The sequence below is a fragment of the Coregonus lavaretus genome, assembly GCF_964263955.1.
Source record: "Coregonus lavaretus genome assembly, chromosome: 29".
NCBI classification, from domain to species: domain Eukaryota; kingdom Metazoa; phylum Chordata; class Actinopteri; order Salmoniformes; family Salmonidae; genus Coregonus; species Coregonus lavaretus.
The window spans coordinates 10,936,024-10,961,146 of NC_140016.1; the positions used below are offsets into that span (position 1 = coordinate 10,936,024).

The window sequence follows — 25,123 nt, forward strand, 5'->3', positions numbered from 1 at the left end:
CTCCTTGAAGTCAGAAGTTTACATACACTTAGGTTGGAGTCATTAAAACTCTTTTTTCAACCACTCCACACATTTGTTGTTAACAAACTATCGTTTTGGCAAGTTGGTTAGGACATCTACTTTGTGCATGACACAAGTAATTTTTCCAACAATTGTTTACAGACAGATTATTTCACTTATAATTCACTGTATCACAATTCCAGTGGGTCAGAAGTTTACATACACTAAATTGACTGTGCCTTTAAAGAGCTTGGAAAATTCCAGAAATTGATGTCATGGCTTTAGAAGCTTCTGATATGCTAATTGACATCATTTGAGTCAATTGGAGGTGTACCTGTGGATGTATTTCAAGGCCTACCTTCAAACTCAGTGCCTCTTTGCTTTACATCATGGGAAAATCAAAAGAAATCAGCCAAGACCTCAGAAAAATGTATGCAATCACTAACTGTAAGTCGCTCTGGATAAGAGTGTCTGCTAAATGACTAAAATGTAAAATGTAAATGTAAATGTAAAAGAATTGTAGACCTCCACAAGTCTGGTTCATCCTTGGGAGCAATTTCCAAATGCCTGAAGGTACCACGTTCATCTGTACAAACAATAGTATGCAAGTAGAAACACCATGGGACCACGCAGCCGTCATACCGCTCAAGAAGGAGACGCGTTCTGTCTCCTAGAGATGAACGTACTTTGGTGCGAAAAGTGCAAATCAATCCCAGAACAACAGCAAAGGACCTTGTGAAGATGCTGGAGGGAACAGGTACAAAAGTATCTATATACACAGTAAAACTAGTCCTATATCGACATAACCTGAAAGGCCACTCAGCAAGGAAGAAGCCACTAATCCAAAACCGCCATAAAAAAGTCAGACTACGGTTTGCAACTGCACATGGGGACAAAGATCGTACTTTTTGGAGAAATGTCCTCTGGTCTGATGAAACAAATATAGAACTGTTTGGCCATAATGACCATCGTTATGTTTGGAGGAAAAAGATGGACGCTTCCAAGCCGAAGAACACCATCCCAACCGTGAAGCACGGGGGTGGCAGCATCATGCTGTGGGGGTGCTTTGCTGCAGGAGGGACTGGTGCGCTTCACAAAATATATGGCATCATGAGGAAGGACAATTCAAGACATCAGTCAGGAAGTTAAAGCTTGGTCGCAAATGGGTCTTCCAAATGGACAATGACCCCAAGCATACTTCCAAGGTTGTGGCAAAATGGCTTAAGGACAACAAAGTCAAGGTATTGGAGTGGCCATCGCAAAGCCCTGACCTCAATCCTATAGAAAATGTGTGGGCAGAACTACAAAAGCGTGTGCGAGCAAGGAGGCCTACAAATCTGACTCAGTTACACCAGCTCTGTCAGGAGGAATGGGCCAAAATTCACCCAACTTATTGTGGGAAGCTTGTGGAAGGCTACCCGAAACGTTTGACCCAAGTTAAACAATTTAAAGGCAATGCTACCAAATACTAATTGAGTGTATGTAAACTTCTGACCCACTGGGAATGTGATGAAAGAAATAAAAGCTGAAATAAATCATTCTCTCTACTATTATTCTGACATTTCACATTCTTAAAATAAAGTGGTGATCCTAACTGACCTAAGACAGGGAATTGTTACTAGGATTAAATGTCAGGAATTGTGAAAAACTGAGTTTAAATGTATTTGGCTATGGTGTATGTAAACTTTCGACTTCAACTGTGTGTGTAGGATGCTGTGTCTCAATTAGGGAGCTGGTCCTGTCTTTTCGGTGCTGTTCATATTGTTTATTAGGTATTTGGTGGATGCTGTTGATGTGTATTAGGTGTGTGTTGGTGCTGTTGGTGTGTATTAAGCAAGGGTTGGATCCTAAATTATTTCCCAATCGTTTCGTTCTAAACAGAACCAATATTTTTTAGTTCCGTTACATTGTTTCGCCCAGCAAAATAAAGTTATGAACCGGTTCGAAACCCCCCAAAAGTACTGCTTTATATCGTTCCTTTCTGTTGCGTTTTAAACATCTGAAATCGTTAATTTTTTTTACATTTATCTCGACATTAAATTACTTAACCAATCATGCAGTGCGGATAGAGCAGCTTGCTAGGAAGCGGGCAAGCTATAGCTTAGTGAGTTGTTTACATGCGTTATGGAAAGACAAGTGCCGAGATGCAACTGACATTTTGCGGGTGGGGAGAGAACGAGAGAGCAGGTCCGGCTCCAGGATGACATGCCTGAGGGGGCATATTAAATCCATGAGGGGGCACAACTAGTATTGCTTTAGAGCCATAATAAAACAAGGTAGATTGACCCTACTGCTGTTCAAATGTACAAAAATGTATCTGAAATGTAGCCTTACACATCAACAACCGTTGTTTTGTATAATAACACAAGAAAGATATGCGCCCCATTATGACATACAAGAGTATACAAAATGCAGCCGTATCTGCCGTAGTCCTACACATAATTTGCGCCTACCAACAGGATGAGCACCACTAGGCTATCAAAGATTCTAACAGGCTTCATAGCTTAAACTTCAATCATTAGAACTATAGGCTACATTTCTTTTGAATTTGTGACACTACGCGATGAGCGTAACCTACAGTAAGCCAAGCCGCCACTTCTCCAGGTGCACAATATTTTCTGTGGGAGAGTTTCAGAAAAGCAAACTAAATCAAACTAAGTGCATATTCTGTATTCATAGCTGATGTTACATTTCCTACATGGAAGTAGACAATTTTAATAAGATAAGAGTAAATGCAAATTCAGAGAGCACACACACATGTACGCAGGCACCCACACACACGCTATAGCAAGAGAGCAGGGAGGGGGCAAAAAAGTAGGCTATGGGTCGTTTTCAAAGTATTGATATCAGTTTTATAGTAGCCTATCACACAACGACTGTGTAATGAAAATTAATGATAAAATAGTGAACATTTACCTACTTATTTTAGTAGGCTACACACGATATTGGTCCTATACTACTCTGACATACAACATGTACTAAAATGTAGGCCTGCACTGCAGCCACATACACAACAACTGTACACAAGAAAGCATGCCATGTTGAAGAGAAGCCCCACAAAGACTAGTAGCCCAAGATGTGTTCATTAAAACAGCACACGCCGTAACCATCAATTCAGGACCATGGACTGAAGGCTACCGCCAGTCAGCGCCAATGCTGCCAATTTCAGCACCACCGGAGTGGACAGCCAGGACAATAGGGCTCACCTCCGAGCGCAACCAATAGGCTACATTGGTCATTGTCTCTACACCCATAACATAATGCAAAAGCTGAATCTCTATTAATATCAATGGCTTGTTCACATCCCACAAGTTTGGGCTTTCAGGATCCATGGTACACAGAGCTTCCACTAGTTGACTACTTCCTTCGCTAAGTCGTGATGACATTTCCGCCAGCACATTTTACATTTACATTTTAGTCATTTAGCAGACGCTCTTATCCAGAGCGACTTACAGTTAGTGAGTGCATTGATTTTTTATTGATTTTTCATACTGGTCCCCCGTGGGAAACGAACCCACAACCCTGGCGTTACACACGGACTACAGCACGGCATCGAAAGTGCTGAAAAACAGTCATCTCTTCTTCTTCCATCAATCATGCTGACCCACTATGCTTTCAACTACATATTCTTGCAGGGTTTTACTCATCAGTCTCAGTCGTTTGCTTGGAGCTGGTGTGCTCGTACCCTCCCAGCATGCCTCCCAAAGCTTTTCGAATTCAGCATCACATCGCAGTTTTTCAACGCGCCCATAAGTACTGCGGACAAGTTTGACACCAGTGTGCAGATCAGTAGCTTCTGACTGCAGTAACTCGTTAGGAGGGTCGAGGAGCCCCAGGATTGTGTGAGTCATGTTCACAATAAACGTAAAGTTCGGCTCTGTCACTGCTTTCAATAAGCCTGTGGCCTCAAGTCTCACATCTGTGCCATATGCGCGAGTAGATTTCACTGAGCATCTCTGTGATGTTGTCACTTGATTTCAAAATGACTGACAACGTGGCGAGGTGGCCAGTCCATCTCTGATCAAGAACTCTTTTCAGTTTTTCTCCAGTGTACTGTGCAGCCACCGTGGGTTTCCTAAAGAAATTGTACAGAGAGCTACACACATTGAACAAGTCCTCTATCGCCTCCTCAGACAATATATAGTGTGCACCACAACCAAATGCATACCTTGAACCAGAGGCTACAAAAGGCCTGCTTTCTCCCACTGAAAATGTGGCTGGGGTAAGTCAACCGAGGTGGTCAGGTGCTAGTGGCTGGGGTAACGCTGGCTCCTCATCACAGAGGTCATCAGGTGGTAGTGGCTGGGGTAACGCTGGCTCCTCATCACAGAGGTCGTCAGGTGCTAGTGGCTGGGGTAACGCTGGCTCCTCATCACCGAGGTGGTCAGGTGGCTGGGGTAACGCTGGCTCCTCATCACTGAGGTGGTCAGGTGGCTGGGGTAACGCTGAGCACCTGACCGTGCTAGTGGCTGGGGTAACGCTGGCTCCTCATCACCGAGGTGGTCAGGTGCTAGTGGCTGGGGTAATGCTGGCTCCTCATCACTGAGGTGGTCAGGTGGCTGGGGTAACGCTGGCTCCTCATCACCGAGGTGGTCAGGTGCAAGTGGCTGGGGTAACGCTGGCTCCTCATCAGTGAGGTGGTCAGGTGGCTGGGGTAACGTTGGCTCCTCATCACTGAGGTGGTCAGGTGGCTGGGGTAACGCTGAGCACCTGACCGTGCTAGTGGCTGGGGTAACGCTGGCTGCTCATCACCGAGGTGGTCAGGTGCAAGTGGCTGGGGTAACGCTGGCTCCTCATCACTGAGGTAGTCAGGTGGCTGGGGTAACGCTGGCTCCTCATCACCGAGGTGGTCAGGTTGCTGGGGTAACGCTGGCTCCTCATCACCGAGGTGGTCAGGTGCTAGTGGCTGGGGTAACGCTGGCTCCTCATCACCGAGGTGGTCAGGTGGCTGGGGTAACGCTGGCTCCTCATCACCGAGGTGGTCAGGTGCTAGTGGCTGGGGTAACGCTGGCTCCTCATCACTGAGGTGGTCAGGTGGCTGGGGTAACGCTGGCTCCTCATCACCGAGGTGGTCAGGTGCTAGTGGCTGGGGTAACGCTGGCTCCTCATCACCGAGGTGGTCAGGTGGCTGGGGTAACGCTGGCTCCTCATCACCGAGGTGGTCAGGTGCTAGTGGCTGGGGTAACGCTGGCTCCTCATCACTGAGGTGGTCAGGTGGCTGGGGTAACGCTGGCTCCTCATCACTGAGGTGGTCAGGTGGCTGGGGTAACGCTGGCTCCTCATCACCGAGGTGGTCAGGTGCTAGTGGCTGGGGTAACGCTGGCTCCTCATCACTGAGTTGGTCAGGTGCTAGTAGCTGGGGTAACGCTGGCTCCTCATCACTGAGGTGGTCAGGTGCTAGTGGCTGGGGTAACGCTGGCTCCTCATCACTGAGTTGGTCAGGTGCTAGTAGCTGGGGTAACGCTGGCTCCTCATCACCGAGGTGGTCAGGTGCTAGTGGCTGGGGTAACGCTGGCTCCTCATCACTGAGTTGGTCAGGTGCTAGTAGCTGGGGTAATGCTGGCTCCTCATCACTGAGGTGGTCAGGTGCTAGTGGCTGGGGTAACGGAGGTGCAGCTGCTTGTTGTGATGTTACCCTCGTGCTGCTGGTGCTAGGCTATGGCTGTTCTCCATCTTGTTGGGAAGCAGGCGGCGTGGGGGCATTTGCTTCTAGGCTCTTCAATCTCAGTGGTCGGGCTAGCAGGCTGCTCGGTGAGCTTGGCATCGGTTTAGACATGGTGGTCCTCAGTTTTTTTGCTCTTGGCAGTGCCCAGCCATTTTCGGATATCCATGCTGATCAAAGCTTAGCCAACTAGCTATAATTATTCAGTGTGCCACTAACAAAAATTAACAAAGCTAGCTGCAAAAGTGAACAACCTTTTTCCCTCTCTGCGAGAAAATAAACGGTCAATTTGACCCCACCCTGTGATCCAATAAGCTCCCTAAACAAGGTAATGAAGGCCGTACCTTATGACATTGCATGGCTAGGTGCCCAATCAGAATGCAATTTTGGAATTACATTATTTGGATTTACATGATTATACACCGCCCCCCCCAACCTCAGATAATGAGTGTACACCGGCATATAGCCTCTGTCCCGGTCTGCTGGCAGGCCCAGTGTCGTTACATTGGCAAAACAGGGCATGGTAATTAATATACCATTTGTTGTGTTTATACTATTTGTTGTGTTCACCCGCTATAACATCTGCTAAACACGTGTATGTGACAAATAACATTTGATTTGATTTGATTTGGGGGGGAAAAATCTATATTTTATAATAAAGGTTCTGTTCCGGAACAGTATAGATCACTTTCGTTCCCAGTTCTGATTCTATTCCTTGAAAAATGTATTTATTTTCCGGTTTTCTGTTCTGTTCCGTGAACCGGTTCCAAACCCTGCTTTTCATGTGTATAGGTGTATTAGTAGGTGTGTGTAGTAGGGTGCTACTCATGTATATTAGCTGAGCAGATCCAGTGTGTTGAGGACTGGGGTGCTGATCCTGTCATGTGATCAGCTTTGTCTCAGCCCTGCCGCAGGTGGAGCAGCTGCCACAGTCAGCGTTCACGCACAGACTGTACCAAGCACCATGCTACTGTTGTTTTCACTGCTTTTGTGTTAATGCACAGTAATGCTTTATTATATCAAAAGGTAAAACAAGGACAGTAATTTATGATTGGATCAGGTCGTGATTATGTTTCTGGAGGTCGTAGGAGTTTGATGTGTCAAATGGCACTTACAGTATTGGGATTCAGCGCACTTCCTGGATGTCTGTGTCATCTTCAGCTATTTATCGTTATTAAACTATCATTTGTGTTCCAAGGATATTGATGCCAAGTACACCAAGTGGAAAATATCATTTGTTTTCAGCACAATCTACACATTGTGCCAACACATTATACTGAAGAGGGATGCTGCTGAAAATGTTCAAAACATTTCCATTCTTTATTTGTCCATAATGCAATAAACAACACAGAGACGTGACTGCACATTTCTCATCTTCTCTTTTCAGAATCCATCGACAACATTGGACAGAAGAGTAAGTCCCTGACCCATATAGCTTCTTCTACAGTATGATGAACACTGATACCTGCCAGTAGCAGTATGATAGGGGAGAGTGGGGCAAGTTGAGTCAAAGGGGTAAGTTGAGCCACCCTTGTTTCCAGGAAACCATACACAAAATTAATAATTTGACCAAATATTTAGGAAGAGGTCATCATTTCATGGAGTCTGTGAAGGAAGAAACCACATGGAAAAGTGGTAAGCAAGTTAGGTCCAAAAAACAGATTTTCACCAAGTCAAATGAATTTATTGTGTTAGAGGTTTAATGATGCTTGTATCTAAACCAATGTAGATCATTTAAAGATTGTTCTATACATCAGTTGGGGTCTCTACAAGCTTCAATATGAGGTCATAAACCTATTATGAAAGTGCATCCTTATATTGTGTGGGCTAATATAGTCCAAATGTTTGCCTTGGGGTAAGTTGAGCCAATGGTTGAGCCAATGGCAAGTTGAGCAAATTGAAGTGTTTTCTTCCCAGGCGTAATGCAAGGCATTATTGCTGGGATATGAGGTAACAACAGGGCCTGGCCTATGTTAAAAGTGTTTGTTAGGTGTTAAGCCTGTGTTAAGAGATGCTTAAAATGATTAAAATACAAAACAATCTAATCTAATCAAATCAAATGTTATTTGTCACATGCGCCGAATACAACAGGTGTAGACGTTACCGTGAAATGCTTAATTACAAGCCCCTAACCAACAATGCAGTTTTAAGAACAATAAGATTTAAGAAAACATTTACTAAATAAACTAAAGTAAAAAAAAAAAATATATATATATATATATATATATAAAGTAACACAGTAAAATAACAATAACGAGGCTATAGTCAATGTGTGGGGGGTACAGGTTAGTCGAGGTAATTGAGGTAATATGTACAGTACCAGGCAAAAGTTTGGGCAAAAGTTTGGACACACCTGCTCTTTCCAGGGTTTTTCTTTATTTTTACTATTTTCTACATTGTAGAATAATAGTGAAGACATCAAAACGATGAAATAACACATCATGTAGTAACCATAAAAGTGTTAAACAAATTCTTCAAAGTAAATTCTTCAAAGTAGCCACCCTTTGCCTTGATGACAGCTTTGCACACTCTTGGCATTCTCTCAACCAGCTTCATGAGGTAGTCAACTGGCATGCATTTAAATTAACAGGTGTGCCTCGTTAAAAGTTAATTTGTGGAATATCTTTCCTTCTTAATGCGTTTGAGCCAATCAGTTGTGTTGTGACAAGGTAGGGTTGGTATACAGAAGATAACCCTATTTGGTAAAAGACCAAGTCCATATTATGGAAAGAACAGCTCAAATAAGCAAAGAGAAATGACAGTCCCATATTATTTTAAGACATGAATGTCAGTCAATCCAGAAATTGTCAAGAAATTTGAAAGTTTCTTCAAGTGCTGTCGCAAAAACCATCAAGCACTATGATGAAACTGGCTCTCATGAGGAGCGCCACAGGAATGGAAGACCCAGAGTTACCTCTGCTGCAGAGGATAAGTTCATTAGAGTTAACTGCTCCTCAGATTGCAGCCCAAATAAATGCTTCACAGAGTTCAAGTAACAGACACATCGCAACATCAACTGTTCAGAGGAGACTGTGAATCAGGCCTTCATGGTCTAATTGCTGCAAAGAAACCACTACTAAAGGACACCAATAAGAAGAAGAGACTTGCTTGGGCCAAGAAACACGAGCAATGCACATTAGACCAGTGTAAATCTGTCCTTTGGTCTGATGAGTCCAAATTTGAGATTTTTTGTTCCAACCGCCGTGTCTTTGTGAGACGCAGAGTAGGTGAACGGATGATCTCCGCATGTGTGGTTCCCACCGTGAAGCATGGAGGAGGAGGTGTGATGGTGTGGGGGTGCATTGCTGGTGACACTGCCGGTGATTTATTTAGAATTCAAGGCACACTTAACCAGCATGGGTACCACAGCATTCTGCAGCGACACGCCATCCCATCTGGTTTGGGCTTAGTGAGACTATCATTTGTTTTTCAACAGGACAATGACCCAAAACACACCTCCAGGTAATATTTAATTAAGTACAGACATTTTTATGTGGCTTAACTCACCCTGTCCTGCGGCTCAACTTACCCCATACCCAGGGTAAGTTGTCCCAAGAGACCACTTTTTTTGTACAAGCTATGTTTTCAAGACTGTAACATTTACATGAATTCTGATTATTTCCAGCGATACACAACATCCTGAAATATATGTAGATATCTTTGTTAGAAATTATATATTTCCCTTGACGGAGTGATGCTGAATGTAAAAAATGGCTCAACTTACCCCACTTTCCCCTATGATGAACACTGATACCTGACAGTAGTAGTATGATATGATGAACACTGATACCATGCCAGATGAATAACCCAGAGGTTGAGGCTTATCTATGGGCAGTCGTGTGGCAACAGCATCCATTAGTAAGACCGATTTCCAAGTGATTAGTACCATTGTGGGAGAGGAAGTAGGACTGTTAAAGGTCTTGTCTAAGAACCCATAAATGTATGTTTCCTCTGTCAGGTCTGAATCAGTTATCTACACAGTCAGAGTCAGGAGAGGCCAGACACGCAGGAATGAGGATGATGTTGCATGATGGGTCTGGGAGTACACAGTTAGAAACAGTTGAATATGATATTCTCCAAGTCCCTCATCTACACAGGCTGGAACCCAATAGAGACATTCACTGTAGCTAGCCTAATCATCTCTACAAGCTTCATCATAGTAGAATAAATAAGATCCCAAAAGACCAACATTTTATCAAATCAAATCAAATCAAATCTTATTTGTCACATACACGTGTTTAGCAGATGTTATAGCGGGTGTAGTGAAATGCTTATGCTTCTAGCTCCGACAGTGCAGTAGTATCTAACCATTACACAACATATACCCAATACACACAAAAAAGTAAGGAATGGGATTTAAGAATATATACATATATGGACAAGCAATGACAGAGCGGCATGGACTAAGATACAGAAGAATATTATAGAATAGAATGCAGTATATACATATGAGATGAGTAGTGCATGATATGTAAACATTATTAAAGTGACTAGTGTTCCATTTCTTAAAGTGGCCAGTGATTGCAATATGATTGTAATGATCTTGTTTGGAAATCATAGCTCAAAAATACTTACAGTGGGGAAAAAAAGTATTTAGTCAGCCAACAATTGTGCAAATTCTCCCACTTAAAAAGATGAGAGAGGCCTGTAATTTTCATCATAGGTACACGTCAACTATGACAGACAAAATGAGAAAAAAAAATTCAGAAAATTACATTGTAGGATTTTTAATGAATTTATTTGCAAATTATGGTGGAAAAAAAGTATTTGGTCAATAACAAAAGTTTCTCAATACTTTGTTATATACCCTTTGTTGGCAATGACACAGGTCAAATGTTTTCTGTAAGTCTTCACAAGGTTTTCACACACTGTTGCTGGTATTTTGGCCCATTCCTCCATGCAGATCTCCTCTAGAGCAGTGATGTTTTGGGGCTGTCGCTGGGCAACACGGACTTTCAACTCCCTCCAAAGATTATCTATGGGGTTGAGATCTGGAGACTGGCTAGACCACTCCAGGACCTTGAAATGCTTCTTACGAAGCCACTCCTTCGTTGCCCGGGCGGTGTGTTTGGGATCATTGTCATGCTGAAAGACCCAGCCACGTTTCATCTTCAATGCCCTTGCTGATGGAAGGAGGTTTTCACTCAAAATCTCACGATACATGGCCCCATTCATTCTTTCCTTTACACGGATCAGTCGTCCTGGTCCCTTTGCAGAAAAACAGCCCCAAAGCATGATGTTTCCAACCCCATGCTTCACAGTAGGTATGGTGTTCTTTGGATGCAACTCAGCATTCTTTGTCCTCCAAACACGACGAGTTGAGTTTTTACCAAAAAGTTCTATTTTGGTTTCATCTGACCATATTACATTCTCCCAATCCTCTTCTGGATCATCCAAATGCACTCTAGCAAACTTCAGACGGGCCTGGACATGTACTGGCTTAAGCTGGGGGACACGTCTCACACTGCAGGATTTGAGTCCCTGGCGGCGTAGTGTGATACTGATGGTAGGCTTTGTTACTTTGGTCCCAGCTCTCTGCAGGTTATTCACTAGGTCCCCCCGTGTGGTTCTGGGATTTTTGCTCACTGTTCTTGTGATCATTTTGACCCCACGGGGTGAGATCTTGCGTGGAGCCCCAGATCGAGGGAGATTATCAGTGGTCTTGTATGTCTTCCATTTCCTAATAATTGCTCCCACAGTTGATTTCTTCAAACCAAGCTGCTTACCTATTGCAGATTCAGTCTTCCCAGTCTGGTGCAGGTCTACAATTTTGTTTCTGGTGTCCTTTGACAGCTCTTTGGTCTTGGCCATAGTGGAGTTTGGAGTGTGACTGTTTGAGGTTGTGGACAGGTGTCTTTTATACAGATAACAAGTTCAAACAGGTGCCATTAATACAGGTAACGAGTGGAGGACAGAGGAGCCTCTTAAAGAAGAAGTTACAGGTCTGTGAGAGCCAGAAATCTTGCTTGTTTGTAGGTGACCAAATACTTATTTTCCACCATAATTTGTAAATAAATTCATTAAAAATCCTACAATGTGATTTTCTGGATTTTTTTCTCTCAATTTGTCTGTCATAGTTGATGTGTACCTATGATGAAAATTACAGGCCTCTCTCATCTTTTTAAGTGGGAGAACTTGCACAATTGGTGACTGACTAAATACTTTTTTTCCCCACTGTATGTTACAGTGAAAGTGTTCACCCCCCTTGGCATTTTTCCTATTTTGTTGCCTTACAACCTGGAATTAAAATGGATTTTTGGGGGGTTTGTATAATTTGATTTACACAACATGCCTACCACTTTGAAGATGCAAAATAATTGTTATTGTGAAACAAACAAGAAATAAGACAAAAAAAACAGAAAACTTGAGCATGCATAACTATTCACCCCCCCAAAGTCAGCACTTTGTAGAGCCACCTTTTGCAGCAATTACAGCTGCAAGTCTCTTGGGGTATGTCTCTATAAGCTTGGCACATCTAGACACTGGGATGTTTGCCCATTCTTCAAGGCAAAACTGTCCAGCTCCTTCAAGTTGGATGGGTTCCGCTGGTGTACAGCACTCTTTAAGTCATACCACAGATTCTCAATTGGATTTAGGTCTGGGCTTTGACTAGGCCATTCCAAGACACTTAAATGTTTCCCCTTAAACCACTCAAGTGTTGCTTTAGCAGTATGCTTAGGGTCATTGTCCTGCTGGAAGGTGAACCTCTGTCCCAGTCTCAAATCTCTGGAAGACTGAAACAGGTTTCCCTCAAGGATTTCCCTGTATTTAGCGCCATCCATCATTCCTTCAATTCTGACCAGTTTCCCAGTCCCTGCCGATGAAAAACATCCCCACAGCATGATGCTGCCACCACCATGCTTCACTGTGGGGATGGTGTTCTCGGGGTGATGAGAGGTGTTGGGTTTGCGCCAGACATAGCGCTTTCCTTGATGGCCAAAAAGCTCAATTCTAGTCTCATCTGACCAGAGTACCTTCTTCCATATGTTTGGTGAGTCTCCCACATGCCTTTTGGCAAACACCAAATGTATTTGCTTATTTTTTTCTTTAAAAAATGGCTTTTTTTCTGGCCACTCTTCCGTAAAGCCCAGCTCTGTGGAGTGTACGGCTTAAAGTGGTCCTATGGACATATACTCCAATCTCCGCTGTGGAGCTTTGTAGGTCCTTCAGGGTTATCTTTGGTCTCTTTGTTGCCTCTCTGATTAATGCCCTCCTTGCCTGGTCCGTGAGTTTTGGTGGGCGGCCCTCTCTTGGCAGGTTTGTTGTGGTGCCATATTATTTCTATTTTTTAATAATGGATTTAATGGTGCTCCGTGGGATGTTCAAAGTTTCTGTAATTTTTTTATAACCCAACCCTGATCTGTACTTCTCCACAACTTTGTCCCTGACCTGTTTGGAGAGCTCCTTGGTCTTCATGGTGCCGCTTGCTTGGTGGTGCCCCTTGCTTAGTGGTGTTGCAGACTCTGGGGCATTTCAGAACAGGTGTATATATACTGAGATTATGTGACAGATCATGTGACACTTAGATTGCACAAAGGTGGACTTTATTTAACTAATTACGTGACTTCTGAAGGTAATTGGTTGCACCAGATCTTATTTAGGGGCTTCATAGTAAAGGGTGCACGCACAACTTTTCGATTATTTATTTTTTAGAAATAAGTTATTTTTTTCATTTCACTTCACCAATTTGGACTATTTTGTGTATGTCCATTACATGAAATCCAAATAAAAATCCATTTAAATTACAGGTTGTAATGCAACAAAATTGGAAAAATGCCAAGGGGGATGAATACTTTTGCAAGGCACTGTATCTCTGCCAGAGCCTTATCTAAGCGCAGTTAGTCAGGCTGTGCCAACGTCAGGCTGTCCCAACGTCAGGCTGTCCCAAAGCTTCGGCACGTTCTCCTCTAGTGGTTCTTAGGACAAATGTTCTCTGTTCAATGTCACAATGGGTAGGAAAAGGAATCATAACTTTATTGACTTCAAGTTCATGGGAAACAGGGCTTCTTTGTTGGTCTATTCTAAAACTGTGTCAGAGATCTAGCTTCTAGCAGACAGATGACTTGGCTGCACAGTGAGCTGTATGTCTTTCTATTTCCAGTTGTTTATCTGCTGGCCTATCATGTTGTCTTCATCTTGTTTACCTGGGCCTACTGGCAGACCATCTTCACCAAGCCCATGAACCCCCTGAAAGAGGTGAGTGTGTGTGTGTGTGTGTGCATTTGATCAAATAGTCTAGTCTGAAGGATGAGGTACAGAGCGCGTTACAGAACTAGGCTAGTCTGGATGATGAGGTACAGGGAGAGGTACAGAACTAGGCTAGTCTGGATGATGAGCTACAGGGAGAGGTACAGAACTAGGCTAGTCTGGATGATGAGGTACAGGGAGAGGTACAGAACTAGGCTAGTCTGGATGATGAGGTACAGGGAGAGGTACAGAACTAGGCTAGTCTGGATGATGAGCTACAGGGAGAGGTACAGAACTAGGCTAGTCTGGATGATGAGGTACAGGGAGAGGTACAGAACTAGGCTAGTCTGGATGATGAGGTACAGGGAGAGGGACAGAACTAGGCTAGTCTGGATGATGAGGTACAGGGAGAGGTACAGAACTAGGCTAGTCTGGATGATGAGGTACAGGGAGAGGTACAGAACTAGGCTAGTCTGGTTGATGAGGTACAGGGAGAGGTACAGAACTAGGCTAGTCTGGATGATGAGCTACAGGGAGAGGTATAGAACTAGGCTAGTCTGGATGATGAGGTACAGGGAGAGGTACAGAACTAGGCTAGTCTGGATGATGAGGTACAGGGAGAGGTACAGAACTAGGCTAGTCTGGATGATGAGGTACAGGGAGAGGTACAGAACTAGGCTAGTCTGGATGATGAGCTACAGGGAGAGGTACAGAACTAGGCTAGTCTGGATGATGAGCTACAGGGAGAGGTACAGAACTAGGCTAGTCTGGATGATGAGGTACAGGGAGAGGGACAGAACTAGGCTAGTCTGGATGATGAGGTACAGGGAGAGGTACAGAACTAGGCTAGTCTGGATGATGAGGTACAGGGAGAGGTACAGAACTAGGCTAGTCTGGTTGATGAGGTACAGGGAGAGGTACAGAACTAGGCTAGTCTGGATGATGAGGTACAGGGAGAGGTACAGAACTAGGCTAGTCTGGATGATGAGGTACAGGGAGAGGGACAGAACTAGGCTAGTCTGGATGATGAGGTACAGGGAGAGGTACAGAACTAGGCTAGTCTGGATGATGAGGTACAGGGAGAGGGACAGAACTAGGCTAGTCTGGATGATGAGGTACAGGGAGAGGGACATAACTAGGCTCTAGTCTCTCCTGTTATGATTGAGAGTGATGTTTACAGTGATATTTACAGTGATATTACATTCTTCTCCAACTGCCTGAAGGAGCACTCTATCTCTGCTCCTGACCACTCAGATTCAGCGCTTGTTGTTGTTGAATCCATGCACTTCAGACAACACTCATAAATGCTCCTTCCAGTACTGAGTGCTCTGGTTCATTCAAGGGGTGATAACTTAACATTCAGGTCACTCAATAACAATATTTTCCTTCATACTATAAGATGTACTTGTTAGATGATTCAGTGGGTGGTGATATCTGTGGCACTTGGCACCATGCTGTTTGTTATTGTTGAAGTTATTAGTCCTCAGCCTTCCATCATAAAACGCCTAATAATGTAGCAGTGCTTTGGCTCTCCAACCAATCTAGCTGCTCAGGCAGAAGGAATCAGAAGGAAAGGGCAATGATAGAACTTCACATGACTTAGCCCTACAGGCTGGATCACCCTTGTGACACTAAACAATACTGTACTGCAGTCCTCCAACACTCAGAGCTACACAGCATTTATAGTTGATCACAGCATTATACTATTCTTTGATAAGAGCTCTCATGGGAAGTGCATCTCATTAGTAATGGATGTAGGCCTGCAATATTCTAGAGGTGTAGGATCGTAATTTGAGCCAGTTTGCTACAGCGGGACGAACATCCTGCAGCAACAGGAAATGTGAATTATTATGTTGATTATAATTAATGGACATTTTTGTAGGGGTTGAAACATTTTTCTTAAGGGAAAATCAAGTGTGGAAATTACAAACTTCAGAAGACTTTAAAACCTCAAATGCAACAGGGTTTTTTAAACCTCCTGCAACAGGGTGATCAAATTAAGATCCTACATCTGTAGAAGCACAGGACGCTTCTTATTCTGTTCCTCCATCCTCTCTGTAGTTCCACCTGTCCTACTCAGACAAGGAGCTGTTGGAGCGTGAGGACCGTGGAGAGTCTCAGCAGGAGATTCTTAGAAGGATAGCCAAGGATTTACCCATCTACACCCGCACCATGTCTGGAGGTACTCAACAGAACACAAGCTAAAACAAAACGTCTGCCCTGTGGGTTGACTTTTACCAACCCAGCAAACCAAAATTGGTTTCCCCAAAAGTTATAATTACACAAAAACTGTCCAGTTGATTATACAATGTATCAGGAGTGAAAGTAAAATTAATTTATTCCCGGTACGGGACCTGCACCAACATTTTTCATAAGCCTAATTACATATACAGTGAGGGAAAAAAGTATTTGATCCCCTGCTGATTTTGTACGTTTGCCCACTGACAAAGAAATGATCAGTCTATAATTTTAGTGGTAGGTTTATTTGAACAGTGAGAGACAGAATAACAACAACAAAATCCAGAAAAACGCATGTCAAAAATGTTATAAATTGATTTGCATTTTAATGAGGGAAATAAGTATTTGACCCTCTCTCAATCAGAAAGATTTCTGGCTCACAGGTGTCTTTTATACAGGTAACGAGCTGAGATTAGGAGCACACTCTTAAAGGGAGTGCTCCTAATCTCAATTTGTTACCTGTATAAAAGATACCTGTCCACAGAAGCAATCAATCAATCAGATTCCAAACTCTCCACCATGGCCAAGACCAAAGAGCTCTCCAAGGATGTCAGGGACAAGATTGTAGACCTACACAAGGCTGGAATGGGCTACAAGACCATCGCCAAGCAGCTTGGTGAGAAGGTGACAACAGTTGGTGCGATTATTCGCAAATGGAAGAAACACAAAATAACTGTCAATCTCCCTCGGCCTGGGGCTCCATGCAACTCTCACCTCGTGGACTTGCAATGATCATGAGAACGGTGAGGAATCAGCCCAAAACTACATGGGAGGATCTTGTCAATGATCTCAAGGCAGCTGGGACCATAGTCACCAAGAAAACAATTGGTAACACACTACGCCATGAAGGACTGAAATCCTGCAGCGCCCGCAAGGTCCCCCTGCTCAAGAAAGCACATATACAGGGCCGTCTGAAGTTTGCCAATGATCATCTGAATGATTCAGAGGAGAACTGGGTGAAAGTGTTGTGGTCAGATGAGACCAAAATGGAGCTCTTTGGCATCAACTAAATTCACAGTGTTTGGAGGAGGAATGCTGCCTATGACCCCAAGAACACCATCCCCACCGTCAAACATGGAGGTGGAAACATTATGCTTTGGGGATGTTTTTCTGCTAATCAAATCTTGGGTGAGAACCTCTTTCTCTCCGCCAGGGCATTGAAAATGGGTCGTGGATGGGTATTCCAGCATGACAATGACCCAAAACACACGGCCAAGGCAACAAAGGAGTGGCTCAAAAAGAAGCACATTAAGGTCCTGGAGTGGCCTAGCCAGTCTCCAGACCTTAATCCCATAGAAAATCTGTGGAGGTAGCTGAAAGTTCGAGTTGCCAAACGTCAGCCTCGAAACCTTCATGACTTGGAGAAGATCTGCAAAGAGGAGTGGAACAAAATCCCTCCTGAGATGTGTGCAAACCTGGTGGCCAACTACAAGAAACGTCTGACCTCTGTGATTGCCAACAAGGGTTTTGCCACCAAGTACTAAGTCATGTTTTGCAGAGGGGTCAAATACTTATTTCCCTCATTAAAATGCTAATACATTTATAACATTTTTGACATGCGTTTTTCTGGATTTTGTTGTTGTTATTCTGTCTCTCACTGTTCAAATAAACCTACCATTAAAATTATAGACTGATCATGTCTTTGTCAGTGGGCAAACGTACAAAATCAGCAGGGGATCAAATACTTTTTTCCCTCACTGTAGAATCCCTATTAATTCAATAGGATTTCTGTGGGCCTAGTCATAAAGAGTTGTCATTTAACTTTTAAAATGTATTACCTTTTATTGTGGCATAAACACAACCAGTCATTATGTTTTCATCTGATTGTCAAACAGTCACTTCAAAAGGCTACTTTACTAGGCTACCTGCGCATGTTCATCCACTTATTCAGCAACTTATTTCCAGCCTCCAAACAGTGGTGAATGGAAAGAGAAATCTGTTACACAAAACACCACAAAGTGTAATGACATTTGTCGATTGTCATTAGGCCAAAATTGATGTGTCCACTACTGTCAGCGTGCGTTTCGTTGTCGGACGCTCATCTTTGCCTTGGCAAAATGTCTGTGTTCTCGTCTAACCACATCGCATATTGGAGTGTACCACCCATTTTCCCATGTACCACCCCAGTATCATTTGATTTACACAACATGCCTACCACTTTGAAGATGCAAAATATTTGTTCTTTTGAAACAAAAAAGAAATTGAGCGTGAAAACTATTCACCCACCCAAAGTCAATACTTTGTAGAACCACCTTTTGCAGCAATTACAGCTGCAAGTCTCTTGGAGTATGTCTCTATAAGCTTGGCACATCTAGCCACTGGGATTTTTGCCCATTCTTCAAGGCAAAACTCCTCCAGCTCCTTCAAGTTGGATGGGTTCCGCTGGTGTACAGCACTCTTTAAGTCATACCACAGATTCTCAATTGGATTGAGGTCTGGCCTTTGACTAGGCCATTCCAAGACATTTAAATGTTTCCCCTTAAACCACTCGAGTGTTGCTTTAGCAGTATGCTTAGGGTCATTGTCCTGCTGGAAGGTGAACCTCCGTCCCAGTCTCAAATCTCTGGAAGACTGAAACAAGTTTCCCTCAGAATTTCCCTGTATTTAGCGCCATCCATCATTCCTTCAATTCTGACCAGTTTCCCAGTCCCTGCCGATGAGAAACATCCCCACAGCATGATGCTGCCACCACCATGCTTCACTGTGGGGATGGTGTTCTCGGGGTGATGAGAGGTGTTGAGTTTGCGCCAGACATTTTCCTTGATGGCCAAAAAGCTCAATTTTAGTCTCATCTGACCAGAGTACCTTCTTCCATATGTTTGGGGAGTCTCCCACATGGCTTTTGGCGAACATCAAACGTGTTTGCTTATTTTTTTCTTTAAGCAATGGTTTTTTTCTGGCCACTCTTCCGTAAAGCCCAGCTCTGTGGAGTGTACGGCTTAAAGTGGTCCTATGGACAGATACGCCAATCTCCACTGTGGAGCTTTGCAGCTCCTTCAGGGTTATCTTTGGTATCTTTGTTGCCTCTCTGATTAATGCCCTCCTTGCCTGGTCCGTGAGTTTTGGTGGGGGGCCCTCTCTTGGCAGGTTTGTTGTGGTGCCATATTCTTTCAATTTTTTAATAATGGATTTAAAGGTGCTCTGTGGGATGTTCAAAGTTTCAGATATTTTTTTATAACCCAACCCTGATCTGTCCTTCTCCACAACTTTGTCCCTGACCTGTTTGGAGAGCTCCTTGGTCTTCATGGTGCCGCTTGCTTGGTGGTGCCCCTTGCTTAGTGGTGTTGCAGACTCTGGGGCATTTCAGAACAGGTGTATATATACTGAGATCATGTGACAGATCATGTGACACTTAGATTGCACACAGGTGGACTTTATTTAACTAATTATGTAACTTCTGAAGGTAATTGGTTGCACCAGATCTTATTTAGTGGCTTCATAGCAAAGGGGGTGAATACATATGCATGCACCACTTTTCATTTGTTTGTTTTTTTGAATTTTTTGAAACAAGTAATATTTCACTTCACCAATTTGGACTATTTTGTATATGTCCATTACATGAAATCCAAATAAAAATCCATTTAAATTACAGGGTGTAATGCAACAATATAGGAAAAACACCAAGGGGGATGAATGCTTTTGCAAGGCACTGTATAGACTGATGATTAATTTGTTATTGGTCAGTGGGATAGATAGGCTGACGATTCATTTGTTATTGGTCAGTGGGATAGATAGGCTGACGATTCATTTGTTATTGGTCAGTGGGGTTGATAGGCTGATGATTCATTTGTTATTGGTCAGTGGGATAGATAGGCTGATGATTCATTTGTTATTGGTCAGTCGGGTAGATAGGCTGATGATTCATTTGTTATTGGTCAGTCGGGTAGATAGGCTGATGATTCATTTGTTATTGGTCAGTGGGGTTGATAGGCTGATTATTCATTTGTTATTGGTCAGTGGGGTAGATAGGCTGATTATTCATTTGTTATTGGTCAGTGGGGTTGATAGGCTGATGATTCATTGGTCAGTGGGGTAAATAGGGTGGTGATGGTGTCTGATTGACTGTGCTGACGCTGTCTCTCTTATTCCTCAGCTATCCGTTTCTGTGATCGCTGCCAGCTGGTCAAGCCTGATCGATGTCACCATTGCTCAGTCTGTGATAAGTATGACTCTGCTCATGGCCATATGTACTGTTCATAAGAACCCTGCTGTAACTGTGTATGGGAATATTCTAGCTGTTACTGAGTTTCCTTACTGTTGTTTTACAGATGCATCCTAAAGATGGATCACCATTGCCCCTGGTCTGTATTGCTACTATACCATTTCATACTTAATCAAAGTGATGTTCGATTAATTATTCAAAGGAAATTGATTTTTTTTTCTCCATTAGGTCACTATGATTTGTAAGAGTTTTTAAATCTTGTTTGATAAATAGATCACTTTTTCTATTGTCGTCAAAGGCTTAACTGATGTCTACGATGTAGATTATATTTTAGCCTTGTCTGTTTCTGTTTGGGGGCCATTTTTACCATCTGTATGTTGCAGTCAAACGGTAGGGTTTTCCCATATTGTGTGATACTGACTTGGAGCATTGCCTTCTTGTTTTGGAATGTGACAGGGTGAATAACTGTGTGGGCTTCTCCAACTATAAGTTTTTCATGCTGTTCTTGGCATACTCCTTATTATATTGCCTTTTCATCACTGCTACAGATCTACAGTACTTCATTAAATTCTGGACCGTGAGTAAAATATTTTCATGATGAACTTTGGATTAATTTACATTCTGTACAATCTAAACCAGTGGAATGATTGAATATCTAATAACAGTTTACTGTCTGTTATATCTATATATCTCTATATCCATGCTCTTTAGAGAAAACGATTATTTCTAATGACTGTAAATAATACAGTATGAAAGATGATGCTTGGTGTATAACAGAAAATAAGTATGTAATGTTCTGATCTTAGTATTTTGATTTCTCTGCAAGGCTGAAGGTAGAACACACGACCGTCTCTTAGAATACCTGGTATGAGCCAATCAGCGGCATTGAATTTGAGGACGATGATCACTGATTGGTTAAGCTCCCCCTACACTAGTTTCGTAGCGACCTATGCTAACACCCAACTAGCGGGCAGACTTTACTTACAGGTTATGCCTAATGCACACATACAGGTACTGTAAGATTAATGCATTGTGTTTGTCTGGAACTGCTCCCTCAGAATGGTCTGCCTGACACCCAGGCTAAGTTCCACATCATGTTCCTTTTCTTCGCTGCTTCCATGTTCTCTGTCAGTCTGGCCTCACTGTTCGTCTACCACTGCTGGCTAGTCTGCAAGAACAGATCCACTCTGGGTAAGAGCTGACAGGGTGTGTCTATATGTTGTTGAGACCATCTCCCTGGTGTCTCACTAAACAGAATAGAAACAGACCTAACCTGGGTGCTCTGACGGAGTCTCCAAATACAGGCCTGGGATAGGGAACTTATTCTATTCTTCTCCACATCAAATAAACACACAGATTCAGTCACTCATCTGTGGTATGATTTGATAAGGCTCTTTGTCATGGCCATTATCTATCAGACAGCCAGACAGCCAGACAGCCAGACAGCCAGACAGCCAGACAGCCAGACAGCCTGACTGACTGACTGACTGACTGACTGACTGACTGACTGACTGACTGACTGACTGACTGACTGACTGACTGACTATGTGCTAGAGCTGGGACGATAAACCGGAAATTATCGATACTGACCGAACCAATCATTTATTGAGGACTGATATCAATAATATAAATAATAATAATAAGCTTTTACTAGAGGAATGTGAAGTTTGACATTAAATAAGTCTGCTACTATGGGCTATTTCTAACGGGACAATTGATAACTACAACATTCAAAGTAATAGTAGTAGTAGTAGTAGCAGCAGCAGTAGTAGTAGTAATATTATTAGTAGTAGTAGTAGTAGCAGTAGTAGAAGCAGTAGTAGTAGTAGTAGTAGTAGTAGAAGCAGTAGAAGTAGTAGTAGTAGTAGTAGTAGTAGTAGTAGTAGTAGTAGTAGTAGTATAAGCAGTAGTAGTAGTAGTAGTAGTAATCTTGATCATTTTGTCAATTTAATTTTTGTCCATGTCACTCAGCTCTAACGAGTGGTGCACTTTTCTGCCTCCGATCTGAGTCAGTGGATTATTCAGGGAGTGTGTTATAACGCCATGACAACAGGCTCAGAGTAAGAGGCTTAGTAACAGACACTGGACAGGTAGCCCTGCTGGACAGGTAGTCCTGCTGGACAGGCCTTTAGAGGACATGGTCAGTCACACCTGGTAACACAGCACAGCCAGCAGATCTGAAGGCATAGATCTGTCCTCAGAGAGCACACTTCTCAGGCTCTTTGGCTCATTCTCATTACATAAAGTCAATTAGAAATGGCTGATCTTCATTTTTGCTGTACCAAGGGCAGTTCAGTGAGATGGAGTCAAGGGAGTTAGTCTGCAGTTGTAGCAGGCTTTTAAACAGCAAATCTCCCCACCCTTTGAGAATAACAAACTCTCTCAGCAATCTCTTCCCCAAGAGGATATTTGACAACTGATGTCTCAAAATGTTTCTTATCCATGAATGTGTTTCTATTGGTTCAGGAGATGCATAAGTACCCACAAAACAATGAAGTTCCTCTCTCAGTTTCCTTTGAGCTATGAAACATCTAGATTGCATATGTTCTCTATAAACGATGCCTAACTAGATCTCTCCTCAGTTTTGATTCAACACTGATCATATTCTACTCTATTGTTCCTCAGAGGCGGTCCGCGCCCCAGCGTTCCGTCATGGGGCTGATAAGAATGGCTTCAGTCTGGGCCTCAGTAAGAACTTCCGCCAGGTCTTCGGTGATGAAATTAGGTACTGGCTATTTCCCGTGTACTCCAGGTATTTACTTATTCCCTTATTTTACCAGATAAGTTAACTGAGAACATATTCTCTTTTACAGCAACAACCTGGATAAGAATGAGACAATTGGAAGCTGGGGATGATTAGGTGGCCATGATGGTATGAGGGCCAGATTGGGAATTTAGCCAGGACAGGGTTAACAGCCCTACTCTTACGATAAGTGCCATGCCATCTTTAGTGATCATAGAGTCAGGACACCTGTTTTAACATCCCATCTGAAAAATGGCACCCTATGCAGGGCAATGTCCCCAATCACTGCCCTGGGGCATTGGGATCTCCTTAGACCAGAGGGACTCCAACACCACTTCCAGCAGCATCTGGTCTCACATCCAGGACCAACCCTGCTTAGCTTCAGAGGGAAGCCAGCAGTGGGATGCAGGGTGGCATGCTGCTCGCAAATAAAATATAATGCCATCAACTCTGACTGAACCCACTGTGAAAACACTGATATTCTCAGCTAAACAAAAAGGTCTATACTCTGACTGAACCCACTGTGAAAACACTGATATTCTCAGCTAAACAGAAAGGTCTCTACTCTGACTGAACCCACTGTGAAAACACTGATATTCTCAGCTAAACAAAAAGGTCTATACTCTGACTGAACCCACTGTGAAAACACTGATATTCTCAGCTAAACAAAAAGGTCTATACTCTGACTGAACCCACTGTGAAAACACTGATATTCTCAGCTAAACAGAAAGGTCTATACTCTGACTGAACCCACTGTGAACACACTGATATTCTCAGCTAAACAGAAAGGTCTATACTCTGACAGAACCCACTGTGAATACACTGATATTCTCAGCTAAACAGAAAGGTCTATACTCTGACTGAACCCACTGTGAACACACTGATATTCTCAGCTAAACAGAAAGGTCTCTACTCTGACTGAACCCACTGATATTCTCAGCTAAACAGAAAGGTCTCTGGGTCTCTACTCTGACAAAGAGGAGGGAGAAGAAAGAACTTCAACTTGAATTCAGTGGTGAACTATGGGGGGAATGAGGGGACAATGTTTAAAGGTTTGTAAATTACGAAGCGTGAGAAGAGGTTAGTTAGTTGTTAATTAGGAAGAGTTTTAATCACAGGATTGTGTTTTGTGTTTAGTCTGGGTGATGGGTGCTCCTTCCCAACCTGTCTGGTGAACCAGGATCCTGAGCAGCCCACCTCTCCTGGACACAACCCCCCTCCCAACAAGACGTAAGTATTCATCTCCTGGACACAACCCCCCTCCCAACAAGACGTGTTTTCATCTCTCACAGGAAGTCACTGTCCTGTCTACACTCTTCATACATTTGGTCCTTTTCCATAAAGATTATTTTTGGATACAGATGTGAGAGAGTACTTTCGAGTACTTTTCTAACAGTCGTATTGCTAATAGTCCATTGAAATCCATTAATGTACTGATCCTGCCTAATGGTTTGTCCTGTGTTGTGCAGTGTTGTTGGAGAGAGCCACCAGTTCCCAGCCAAACCGCTGAGGGAGTCCCAAAGTCGACTGCTGAACAGCGCCCTCTCCTGGACAGAGAACGGGGGAGCAGCGGACAAAGAGAGACTGGGTGAAAGCTCAACTATCTGATGGGAGCCGAGCAAACCCTAACCTTAGCTTCATGTCCAGATCCCGGTTCAACCCTAAACTTAGCTTCATGTCCAGATCCTGGTTCAACCCTAACCTTAGATTCATGTCCAGATCCCAGTTCAACCCTAACCCTAGCTTCATTTCCACATCCCGGTTCAACCCTAACCCTAGCCATAACCCTAACCCTAGCCTCAACCACAACCCTAACTCTAGCTTCATGTCCACATCCTGGTGAACCTTAACCCTAGCCATGACCCTAACCCCAGCTTTATGTCCACATCCTGGTTAACCTTAACCCTAGCCATGACCCTAACCCCAGCTTTATGTCCATTTTTTGTATGTATTTTTTATTTGAATGAGTACAAATCATTATCCTAGGGCCATTCTCCAATAACTTTAGTAACTGTATGCATGTTGTTTTTCAGGCACAAGTAACCCAGCAATGGCCGTAGAGAATGAAACATAACCACGGTGAGGAATGACGACTTGTATGTGGAATCATAGGTGAGTTGAAAATTCATCT

The 25,123-nt window shown here is 43.3% G+C and overlaps 1 protein-coding gene across 1 annotated transcript in view; it reads left to right on the top strand.

Moving 5' to 3' along the window:
* Positions 1-25,123, top strand: part of zdhhc2 (zDHHC palmitoyltransferase 2) — a 33,874-nt gene that overhangs the window by 7,074 nt on the left and 1,677 nt on the right. The window contains exons 2-12 of the mRNA XM_084147177.1: positions 7,050-7,076; positions 13,764-13,858; positions 15,911-16,031; positions 20,181-20,250; positions 20,356-20,388; positions 20,706-20,826; positions 21,308-21,440; positions 22,875-23,001; positions 24,130-24,222; positions 24,462-24,580; positions 25,026-25,104. Of these exons, the coding sequence (XP_084003303.1) occupies positions 7,050-7,076; positions 13,764-13,858; positions 15,911-16,031; positions 20,181-20,250; positions 20,356-20,388; positions 20,706-20,826; positions 21,308-21,440; positions 22,875-23,001; positions 24,130-24,222; positions 24,462-24,580; positions 25,026-25,066 (980 nt within the window). The 3' untranslated portion in view covers positions 25,067-25,104. The remainder of the gene's footprint in view (positions 1-7,049; positions 7,077-13,763; positions 13,859-15,910; positions 16,032-20,180; positions 20,251-20,355; positions 20,389-20,705; positions 20,827-21,307; positions 21,441-22,874; positions 23,002-24,129; positions 24,223-24,461; positions 24,581-25,025; positions 25,105-25,123) is intronic.